This window comes from Phyllopteryx taeniolatus, chromosome 2 (assembly GCF_024500385.1).
Source record: "Phyllopteryx taeniolatus isolate TA_2022b chromosome 2, UOR_Ptae_1.2, whole genome shotgun sequence".
In the NCBI taxonomy this organism is placed as follows: domain Eukaryota; kingdom Metazoa; phylum Chordata; class Actinopteri; order Syngnathiformes; family Syngnathidae; genus Phyllopteryx; species Phyllopteryx taeniolatus.
The window spans coordinates 25,692,742-25,705,227 of record NC_084503.1 but is presented as its reverse complement, the minus strand read 5'-3'; the positions used below and the strand labels follow the sequence as shown (position 1 = coordinate 25,705,227).

Genomic DNA, 12,486 nt, shown 5'->3' with positions numbered 1-12,486 from the left:
CCTGACTTAAACCCAATTGAGCATCTCTGGAGAGACCTGAAAATGGCTGTCCACCAACGTTCACCATCCAACCTGACAGAACTGGAGAGGATCTGCAAGGAGGAATGGCAGAGGATCCCCAAATCCAAGTGTAAAAAACTTGTTCGATCATTCCCCAAAAGACTCATGGCTGTATTAGCTCAAAAGAGTGCTTCTACTAAATACTGAGCAAAGGGTCTGAATACTTATGGCTGTGTGATTTTTCAGTTTGTCTTTTTTTAATATATCTGCAGAAATTTCAACAATTCTGTTTTTTTCTGTCAATATGGGGTCCTGTGTGTACATTAATGAGGAAAAACATGAACTTAATTGGTTTTAGCCAATAGCTGCAATATAACAAAGAGTGGAAGATTTAAGGGGGTCTGAATACTTACTGTACCCACTGTATATTAAAAAAAAACTTTTCAGGGAGGGTGTCAATTACTCGCAGTTTTTCGCTATTTTCGGCTGGGCTCGGTCCCTATCACCCACAAATAGAAGGGATTTCTGTATTTGTTTTTTGAAAAACCAATGAGCAACATATCTAGCCACTTTTTTTGTGGTGTTATTAGGGACATCGAGAGACTCTGAGACTCCGTCCAGGGCAGGAGTTGTTCACCCCTCTGTGTCCACATTTCAAATGAATAGGACTTGTGACAAGCCACCATTGACTAATTTAACTATTGGCAATTCATGGATGGAGAAACTCATTGTGGGCGTGGTTATTATGTTAAGGAGGCGAATTGTGACATAGGAATTTGGCGAAATTCAGAACAACTCACTCACTGTCTGTGAGTGAGCCATTCTGAGTTTTGCCGAATGTCACATTTGTGAAAATAGGTAGCTCACAAAAGACAGCCTTCTTGTTTGTGTAAGTTCACACTTAATTGGATGGCAGGCCCTCCCAAGACACAAATTTGTATTAAAAAAAAGAAAAAATTAAAAAATCTAAGACTATGTCCCTTTAAAACAGCTCTCAATTTGACTTTAATTTGTGTCATCACATGCGACTGACACTGGAGGGCAGCATTTTACAGTCTTCACTTCATGCTTGGAACCATCCATCTACTATCCAACTATCCTCCTATAACTGAAGTACTGTACATAGTCTTTGAATATATACATTATTATAATATTATTATTATTATATTATTATTATTATATTATTATTATTATTATATTATTATTATTATTATTATATGTCAGTTACGTTATTTAGCTGCATGCGCCACCGAATCACAAGAATGAATACAATCAAAAATAATTTTAATGATAATAATAATAATAATAATAGTAATACAGCAGCACGGTGCATGACTGGTTAGCACATCTGGCTCACAGTTCTAAGGACCAGGGTTCAAATTTGGCCTCACCTGTGTGGAGTGTTCTCACCGTGCTTGCGTGGGTTTTTTCCGGGTACTGCGGTTTCCTCCCACATCCCAAAACCATGCGTGGTAGGTTAATTGAAGACTCTAAATTGTCATTAGGCATGAATGTGAGTGTGAATGGTTGTTTGTTTCTATGTGCCCTGCGATTGGCTGGCAACCAGTTCAGGGTGTACCCCGGGTACACCCTGATGATAGCTGGGATAGGCTCCAGCACTCCCCTTGTGAGGATAAGTGGCTCAGAAAATTGATGGATGGATGGAATAATAACAATAACAACTCAGTAAGCACTACAAGTACATCAAGTACAGTTGAAACATATACTGTGCATTTATTTATTTATTTTTTATCTCATGGTCTGACATACTTTAAAATTAGACTAAACTTTTCCTGTTTTAGGTTCATCAGGATTACCAACATTATTTTGTTTGCTAAATGCCAGAATAATGAGAGAGGATTGTTTCGGCAAATTTTCATTACTTTCTTCAAAGTCAGAAGTTTTGCTACAGTAAGATTACTATGCCTTTAAACAATTTGGGGAAACCCAGATGATGATGTCATGTCTTTGGAAGCTTCTGTTAATTGGAGACACATCTGTGGTTGTATTTCAAGGCACATCTGAAACCCACTGATTCTTTGTGTAACATCATGGGAAAGTCAAAAGAAGCCAGCCAAGATATCAACATCAGTATTTAGTACTTAGTAAAAGCACCCTTTTGAGCTAATACAGCCATGAGTCTTTTTGGGAATGATCCAACAATTTTTTCACACCTGGATTTGGGGATCTTCTGCCATTCCTCCTTGCAGATCCTCTCCAGTTCTGTCACGTTGGATGGTGAACGTTGGTGGACAGCCATTTTCAGGTCTCTCCAGAGATGCTCAATTGGGTTTAAGTCAGGGCTCTGGCTGGGACATTCAAGAACAGTCACGGAGTTGTTCTGAATCCACTCCTTTGTTATTTTAGCTGTGTGCTTAGGGTCATTGTCTTCTTGGAAGGTGAACTTTCAGCCCAGTCTGAGGTCCTGAGCACTCTGGAAAAGGTTTTCGTCCAGGATATCCCTGTACGTGGCCACATTCATTTTTCCCTTGATTGCAACCAGTTGTCCTGTCCCATGACCGTTGGGACTGTATTGGACAGGTGATGAGCAGTGCCTGTTTTTTTCCCACACACCGCTTAGAACCTTTTAGCCTTAATTCTATATTGGTCTCATCAGATCAGATAATCTTATTTCTCACTATCTTGGAGTCCTTCAGATGTTTTTTTTTTTTTTAGCAAACTCCATGCGGGCTTCCGTCGGGCCACTCTGCCATAAATCCCCGACTGGTGGAGGGCTGCAGTGATGGTTGACTTTCTCGAACTTTCTCCCATCTCCAGACTGCATCTCTGGAGCTCAGCCACAGTGATCTTTGGGTTCTTCTGTCTCTGAGCTCTTCAGGCAGTTCCTTTGACCTCATGATTCTCATTTGCTCTGACATGCACTGTGTGCTGTAAGGTCTTATGTAGACAGGTGTGTGGATTTCCTAATCTAGTCCAATCAGTATAATCAAACACAGCTGGATTACAATGAAGGTGTAGAACCATCTCAAGGATGATCAGAAGAAATGGACAGCACCTGAGTTAAATGAGTGTCACAGCAAAGGGTCTGAATACTTATGGCTGTGTGATATTTCAGTTTGGCTTTTTTCACAAATCTGCAAAAATTTCAACAATTCTGTTTTTTTCTGTCAATATGTGGTGCTGTGTGTACATTGAATGATTTTAGCAAATGGCTGCAATATAAGAAAGAGTGAAAAATGTAAGGGGTTCTGAATACTTCACGTACCCACTGTATGTGGCCGTGTCTCTATACTATAGCTATACTGTTAGTCAATAGATCCTGCGTGTGTGTGTGTGTGTGTGTGTGTGTGTGCGCGCGCACGCGCAGTCCTTCCCAGTTTCCTTTCACTACTACTGGTATTACTCCTGAGGCGCTATAACAACACAATCTGTGTGTGTGTTTGTGTGTTTGTGTGTGTGTGTGTGTGTGTGTGTGTCTGTTTTGGTATGTCTGTTTGTATGGGTGGGCGGCACGGTGGACGACTGGTTAGAGCGTCAGCCTCACAGTTCTGAGGACCCGGGTTCAATCCCCGGCCCCGCCTGTGTGGAGTTTGCATGTTCTCCCCGTGCCTGCGTGGGTTTTCTCCGGGCACTCCGGTTTCCTCCCACATCCCAAAAACATGCATTAATTGGAGACTCTAAATTGCCCGTAGGCATGACTGTGAGTGCGAATGGGTGTTTGTTTCTATGTGCCCTGCGATTGGCTGGCAACCAGTTCAGGGTGTACCCCGCCTCCTGCCCGATGACAGCTGGGATAGGCTCCAGCACGCCCGCGACCCTAGTGAGGAGAAGCGGCTCAGAAAATGGATGGATGGATGGATGTTTGTATGGGTGGGCGGCACGGTGACCGACTGGTTAGAGCGTCAGCCTCACAGTTCTGAGGACCCGGGTTCAATCCCCGGCCCCGCCTGTGTGGAGTTTGCATGTTCTCCCCGTGCCTGCGTGGGTTTTCTCCGGGCACTCCGGTTTCCTCCCACATCCCAAAAACATGCATTAATTGGAGACTCTAAATTGCCCGTAGCCATGACTGTGAGTGCGAATGGTTGTTTGTTTCTATGTGCCCTGCGATTGGCTGGCAACCAGGGTGTACCCCGCCTCCTGCCCGATGACGGCTGGGATAGGCTCCAGCACGCCCGCGACCCTTGTGAGGAGAAGCAGCTCAGAAAATGGATGGGATGGATGGATGTTTGTATGGGTGTTTCTGCATTTAGCTGTGGGGATGGTCGGGGTGGTTTTTTGTATTTATCCTGCGATTTCAATTCTTTTCTTTTTATCTCTGGAAAGCACTTTGGATTGCATTTTTTTCATGTATGAAAAGTGCTATACAAATCAAATTTGATTGATTTGATATAAAGCTGGAAAAGGTTAAAAGTATCTCTAAAAGTCTTGATGTTCATCAGTCCATGGTTAGACAAACTGTCTATAAATGGAGAAAGTTCAACACTGTAGCTTTTCTTCCAAAGAATTGCCGTCCTGAAAAGATGACAGCAAGAACACTGTGCAGAATGCTTAATGAGGTAAAAAACACCCCTAGAGTGTCAGTTGAAGACCTACAGAAAACAAGAATGGGGTTCACAGGAGAACACCAAGGAGCAGGGGTGGGTAGAGTAGCCAAATATTGTTCTCAAGTACGAGTACTGTTACTTTAGAATGATATGACTCGTGTAAAAGTAGAGTAGTCCTCCAAATATTTACTTGAGTAAGAAAGTAACTTGGAACTTCTAATTAAAAAAAAATATATAATAATAATAATAATAATAATAAATAAAGTAAAGAAATAATAATATCTGCGATTCCGGCGGGGTGGCACGGTGGACGACTCGTTAGAGCGTCTGCCTCACAGTTCTGAGGAGCGGGGTTCAATCCCCGACCCCGCCTGTGTGGAGTTTGCATGTTCTCCCCGTGCCTGTGTGGGTTTTCTCCGGGCACTCCGGTTTTCTCCCACATCCCAAAAACATGCATGGTAGGTTGATTGACAACTCTAAATTGCCCATAGGTGTGAATGTGAGTGAGAATGGTTGTTTGTTTGTATGTGCCCTGTGATTGTCTGGCAACCAGTTCAGGGTGTACCCCGCCTCCTGCCTGATGATAGCTGGGATAGGCTCCAGCATACCCGCGACCCTAGTGAGGAGAAGCGGCTCAGAAAATGGATGGTTGGGATTCCGTCGGCACGGTGTGAGACTGGTTGGCACATCTGCCTCACAGTTCTGAGGACCGGGGTTCAAATCCTGGTGTGGAGTTGCATGTTCTCCCCGTGCCTACATGGGTTTTCTCCTGGCACTCCGGTTTTTCTTCCCACATCCCAAAAACATGATAGTAGGTTGATCGAAGACTAAATTGCTCGTAGGTGTGAATGTGTGCCCGAATGGTTGTTTGTTTGTATGTGCCATGCGATTGGCTGGCGACCAGTTCAGGGTGTACCCCCGCCTCTCGCCCGAAGATAGCTTCCACACACACCTGCCAATGTTTACATTTTTAACTGCTCAAAAAACAGCAACACATGCATTGGGCCCTACCAAAAAAGATATTTGCTTTATTCACTTAAATGACTGAATGACCCCCCCCACCCCCAAAATTAGTCACTTTGATTGGCCCACAAAAGGTTTGTGTGCAGTCGTGACTGCCTTGTGCTGTCTGATTGGTAAATTGGAGTCAAATAACACTAGTGATCATGTCGGATTGACGCAATGGCACCATATGCGGAAGTCGAAGTTGAAGTCTAAAAATAAATCGCACATGCAATAATGGATTAATAAAAGTAGCGAGCGGCATGTCTGTCATTGTAACGGAGTAAAATTATTGATTCTTCTTGACATAAATACTAAAGTAAAAGTAAAAAGTATGGTGCATTCAAACTACTCTCACAAGTACAATTTATCCAAAATGTTAGTTGAGTCAATTTAATGGAGTAAATGTAGCGCGTTTCTACCCACCTCTGCCAAGGAGAGGAAGCCATTGGTGTCTTAAAAAAACATTGCTGCATGTTTTCTAAAGAGCATTTGGATCTTCCACAGTACCACTGGCAAAATATTCTGTGGACTGATGGAACCGATGTTGAATTGTTTGGGAGGAACACACAACACCATGTGTGGAGGAAAACTGGCACAGCACACCATCATCAAAAATGTTTCTGGAATGGCCCAGTCAAAGTCTTGACCTCTACCTGATTGAGATGCTGTGGCATGATCTCAAGAGAGCTATTCACGCCAGACATCCCAGGAATCTTGCTGAATTGCAAGAGTTTTGTCAGGAGTAATGGTCCAAAATTCATTCATTCATTCATCCCAGGGTTCACTTACTTTTTCCTCCCTGTCCTCTGAATGTTTACGTTATGCTCTAAAAAATACAACTCCAATTCCAATGAAGTTGGGACGTTGTATTAAACAAAAATAAAAACAGAATACAATGATTTGCAAATCATGTTCAACCTATATTTAATTGAATACACTACAAAGACAAGATATTTAATGTTCAAACTGATAAACTTTATTGTTTTTAGCAAATAATCATTAATTTATGGCTGCAACACGTTCCAAAAAAGATGGGACAGGGTCATGTTTACCACTCTGTTACATCACCTTTTCTTTTAACAACATTCAATAAACGTTTGTGAACTGAGGACACAAAACATACTATAATTTTTTTTGTGTTGTATTAGTTTAAGCAGACTCTTTGTTTATTCTTGTGATTTACTGTATATAAAGATCAGACTACATTTGATGACCAATTTATGCGGAAATGTCAGAAATTCCAAAGGAGTCGCATACTTTTTCCTTCCACTGTAAAGGACAGGGAGATGGGCAGGAACACAATGTATTTTCCTGGCCATGTCGAATTTTAAAAATGTAATATGCCAGACACGTTCACTATACTTATTGGCAACTTGGGGCAGAGGGATTGCTCCCCCCACATAGCACACAAAGGACAGGGAGACCTGACACGAGGACAATTATTTTTTCCCAGTTGTGTCACATTTGCACAGCCCACTTGTTACTACGCAAACAATGAGCAGGACTGGCACTGGGTCGTGAAACCTTTTAGCAACTAGATCACGAGTTCATATGGCTAAACCTTTAGCCACACTTAAACAGTCCTCTTCACTGGGAAGCCAATTAGCTTTTAAAAATGTGGGCCCCGTTAAAACTAGTGGTCGTCAATCAGGACTACAGCTGAACGATTTGGGAAAATACTTAACTTTTTTTTTTTAACAAATATTACAATTGCCATTTAGCATGCAAGTTTTTTGGAGAAGTTTATTGATTCATTCATTCATTTATTTTCCCATACCGCTTATCCTTGGGGAAGTTTATCTTCAGCCTTTTCACTGAACACAAGAAATAAATAATGCTATAGTATAACCAACACGACATTGAATGCAGCCAACAAATACAGTAAATAAGTCCTTTCCTTTAGGCCAGGCCTAAATTTTATGGTGAATTGATATGAATAACAAACCTTTATTTTACTATTGAACTGTAAAAAGAAAAACCTTCCATCACAGTTGAATACTGACTGATTGATTTTACTTCATCTCTTGCCAGTAGCATTAGCACTGCTTTCAGTGTCAGCCGAGAGATAAAAGTGTGACACGAGTGACGTGTTTTATCACCAAGATGTGAGTATACAAGTGGTTGAATTGATAAACTATATTAAATAATCTTCCTAGCGATTCCAGTAAAAGTGTTGAGAGGATTCACTTGTTATACAGTAATCCTCAAGAAGGCTCTTAAGGACTTTATGTAACTCAGAAAATATATTTTTCTCATTAAAACTTGTTGATGGTAACCATTAACACTCAAAATCTTAATTAATGGTAATTATTTGTAGGCTAACTTAAGTTAAGTTGTCAGATAATCGTAACAGATTTCAAAATCAGGACAAAGTGGTCTAAATTACAACACTCACTTGTTGTCCTAATTGACAAAATTGAACTGAAGTACAATGCTTCAGTTAATGTTGGGGGTGGGAGTGGTTGGGGGGGGCGAAGGGGTTACTGCGTTTGCCTTGGGTCCCCAAATGACTAGCTACGGCTGGGGAAAGCCAGCGCTGCCGCCACTCCACATGACATAACTAAATTGGGATTAGCGGCTCGTGCATTGATGAAGAAGGCAGCTAGGTACTGCGAGAACTAGTTTGCATTGCAGGATGCATTGACCATTGACATCCCAGACATACATCGTGGTAATATACTTCAATTCGGTGCCAAGCGACATCGGGTCTTCTCTTCCTTGATGTACCGCTCCCTGCAGCTGGTAAAATCTGTAAGCCTGTCTGCTTAGCCAGGAGCGGTTGGATGGCAGCTCCTCCGAATTGAACGACGAATTGACGCATTTTACAATGCGGGGACAAAACTAATCCACTAACGCTGTTCACACTCTCCAGAATGAGCGCGCTAACTTTGACTTTTATCAGGCAGGGCTTTTGACAAAGGCAATTTTTATCCGCCAGCATGGCTATCCATGGGCAGTATTCACATCGCCACATACCGGACTATTGCAATATTAGTCATTCGAACTGCTCTAAGTGCTAGAGGACTCTGCATCTTTTTGCACAATTGTTTTTTGTCAATGTCTTTATGTCTCCAAAGTGTTCTGTCAATTGACTGTCTGTTGTACTAGAGCGGCTCCAACTACCGGAGACAAATTCCTTGTGTGTTTTGGACATACTTGGCAAATAAAGATGATTCTGATTCTGATTCTGATTCTGATCCTGTTTCAAAATGCCATTGGCGAGTAGGCAGCATGAACACTGGGTGACTGTGTTTTTACACATTAATCCTACAATCAAGTCGCTACTTTGTATTATATACTGTATAATAGAGGCATATGAATGCACTCCATGTGCACACAAATAGAGACTGTAAAGAAGTAGAATGGTGAGGGAGGAGGGAGTTATTTTCCCCGCCGCTAAAAGTTTAGCAGGATCCAAAAGTGCCCAGGGAAGTTTACATGAGTGGGGTTGATGGGGGGGGTGGGGGGGTGCGCGCACAGGGTGTATCCCACCGCCAGTGACGCCGCCCTGTCACCGCATCTCACTCCTTCTACCTCAGTGTTGAGCCTTTTAAAATAATCAAGCAGCAGGCTGATGAATGATTGAGGAGGTTATTGATGGAAGGAAGGAAGGAAGATCACGACGCCTTCCTCTTCTCCCCTCAGGCATCATGGGAAGACTGACAGCCCAGACAGCTCTGGGAATAAACACCATGCCATTTTATTCCCACCCTTCCCCCTGCTTATGCTTTTCCTGGCGAGGGGCGCAATGAGGTGACCTGCTAATTTGTTACCACTGTTGCAATGTGTGAGGGGAAGGAGGGGATAAATAATAATATTTTATCCATCCATTGTTACCTATAATAATTTCATTTCTAATCATTTATAATATTATAATTTATTTTTATTATTTAGGAATTATTTTTTTCTCATTCATTTCTTTTTTGATTTTTTTTTATTAAGTCTTAATTTTTAAATAACATTTCCAAGTGCGCAAAGGTAAATGTAAAGCCTCTTGGTAATGTAACAATACTGTTCAAAAGTGTCAGAATTTCCATCATGACCATTGATTGATTAATTGATCGTACTGATGTAGACTGATTGCTATCCTATTTAAATTTCGAATGACAAAGAAGTATGAATTTAGTATTAGAATTATAAATCAAATCATACTTTATTTAAAGAGCACTTTTCATACAATGACATGCGACTCAGTGTTTTATATAGTTAAAATCAATTAGCATCAATCCGCATACTAGTTCGGCACCCGCGGATTCACCTGTGCTAATTCTTTTTTCACATTTCTTTTTTTTTTTATTTTGTTTGATTTATTGATTTATTTATTTTTTCATTTTTCTTTTTGTTTACAGTGCCGTGAAAAGTTATCGGCCCCCTTCTCAAATTCTTATATTTTTGCATTGGTTCCCCAATTTAATCTTTAAGATCATCAAGCAAATGTAATTATTAGACAAATATAACCCAAGTGAACTTAAAATACTGTTTTTAAATGGTGATTTCATTTATTAAGGGGGAAAAAAAACTATTCGGAGTTACCTGGCCCTGTGTGAAAAAGAATTACCCCCTTGTTAAATCATGAATTAATTGTGGCTGATCACAGTTTTTGGTTAATTTTCACTGATCTCGCCCGAGCCTGATTAACTCTAGACCTGTTCAATCAAGAAATCACTTAAACAGAATCTGTCCCGACAAAATGAAGTCGGACAAATGATCTAAAAAAGCTGCAACATAATGACACGATCCAAAGAAATTCCAGAACAGTCGCGAAATAAAGTAATTGACATCAGTCTGGAAAGGGATACACAAGACATTTCTAAAGCTTTAAGATTCCAGCGAACCATAGGGAGAGCCATTATCTTCACATGGAGAAAACATGAAACAGTGGTGAACCTTCCCGGGAGTGGCAGGTCTACAAAGATTACCGCAGCAATGACTCACCCAGGAGGCCACAAAGGAACTCCTTCTAAAGAACTGGAGGCCTCTTTTGCCAATGTAAATACAATGGGCGTCAATTTCCGCAGATTTTCACTACTCTCTGTCCAGCCCGGTCCCTGTCCACCACGAATAGCTTCAGCTTACCAGCTTCAGCCAGCCTCTTCACAAGGTCTTTTGCTTTTGTTCTTGGGTTGATAGACAGATTTCGAACCAAAGCACGTTCATCTCTGGGACTCAGAACGCATCTCGTTCCTGAGTGTTATGTTGGCAAAACATTCCCATGGTGTTTATACTTGTGTATAATTGTTTGAATGGATGAACATGACACCTTCAGGCATCTGGAAATTGCACCCAAGGACCAGACTTGTGCAAGTCCACAATTCACTTCCTAATATCTTTGCTGATTTATTTTGACTTTCCCATGATGTACAAAAAAGCAGTGGGTTTCAAGTGTTTCTAGTTTAAATTCATCCACAGGTGTGTCTCTAATTAACTCAAATATTATTAATGAACAAGCTTCCAAAGAAATGACATCATTTTTGTTTTCCCAAATTGTTTAAAGACATCGTAATCTTACTGTATGTAAACTTCTGACTTTGAAGAAAGTCATGGAAAATTGTCCAAAAAGAATTCCCTCATTATTCTGGCATTTACCAAATAGAAATAATTTTGGTAATCGTGACTGACCTAAAACAGGAAAAGTTTAGTCTGATTTCATGTCAGACAGTCAGTCTTTTTATATAGTGTATGTAAACATCTGGTTTCAACTGTGGTTTAGTCTAATATCAGTGGATTTCAATGAATAGTTGTTTGTTAGGTTCCACAGAAAGATTTGCAAGAAGGTGAGTTTGCGAATGGAGTTGACTGTATATTGTTTACTGTCCACGCTGATATCTTTGTTTCTCCTTTTCTCACCTTTTCTCTCTACCTGCTCCTGACAGTCTCCAGCGACCTCTCAGACCACTAGGCAGTGTGCTCTGACCCCGGCCAAGGTGGTGCCATCTCCCTCTCCTGCTCCTTCCAGCCCTGCCCTCCAGACCACCTCCTCTTCCTCTTCTTCTTCTCCTTCTTGTTCTTCTTCTTCCTTCGCTACCTCCTGTCCCGCACTCCGCCCAGTGAGAAAACTCTCTTTACGTTTAAACTTAAAAAAAAAAAAAGTATTTATTGTAGTCTGCCTAATTTTACAGATTTGGACCAAATGTGGCTGTGGTTTTGTAGCATAGAATTCACGGTCTATAACAGGGTTGGGCAAACCTTTTTTGCTCAAGGGCCACATTTGATTCGTGAGGTAAAATAAATAAATAAATTAATAATTATTCTGCTTCATTTAATTATAATAAATGTACCAATTTTGAATAAAATATACATTGAACTATGTTTTCAATTTGTATTCATCCAGAAATTGGTTAATTAATTACATATACATGTAACTATTTTTTTTATTTATGTAATATTGTTTATTTTATTTTTACAATAAATAAATTAACCAATTATTTAATTAGCTAAATTAATTAAAAAAATGAATAAATACATTTTAGTTTAAAAGATTTTAGGACAAAACAGCTGAATAAATGAACATGAAAGACTTAAAAATTTAAATCATCGACTGGCTGGATTAATTATTTAAAAAATAAATTCACTTTATGCATTTTAGTTATAGTCACACCTGGTAGTGGTACTACTTGATGTGATTGCAGTCATTTTATTCCTTCACAAGAGGCTACATGGCCAAAGTATAATTTTGGTTGGCTTCTACGGTAGTTCTATGTTTAAACTTCAACAGGGAATGGCATTGAAGCAAGCACGAGGCCTCTTTTTTTAAATAATTTTTCAATGTCTGCTGCTTGTCCCCTGCCACTATTTAGCGCTAACAACTTAAGATAAAAAAAAAATGGCTGAGCAACGGCTCGTATCTTAAAAAAACAATGAAGTCGGTTCAGTCGTAAGTTGAGGTACCAATGTGTCCTGTCAAAAACATACAAAATTATTGCTTAACGATAAAATGCGATATAGAGGCTGAACACTATTACACCTTTCATTCTGG

The 12,486-nt window shown here is 40.4% G+C and overlaps 1 protein-coding gene across 6 annotated transcripts in view; it reads left to right on the top strand.

The window, feature by feature from the left end:
• Window positions 1-12,486, top strand: part of LOC133474142 (transcription initiation factor TFIID subunit 4-like) — a 222,666-nt gene that overhangs the window by 13,149 nt on the left and 197,031 nt on the right. For 3 of the 6 annotated variants that reach the window (XM_061765513.1, XM_061765510.1, XM_061765511.1), the window contains exon 3: window positions 11,384-11,557. The exons of 2 other annotated variants lie outside the window; for them this stretch is intronic. In XM_061765513.1, the coding sequence (XP_061621497.1) occupies window positions 11,384-11,557 (174 nt within the window). The remainder of the gene's footprint in view (window positions 1-11,383; window positions 11,558-12,486) is intronic. One more of the 6 variants, XM_061765512.1, reaches the window with a different exon arrangement.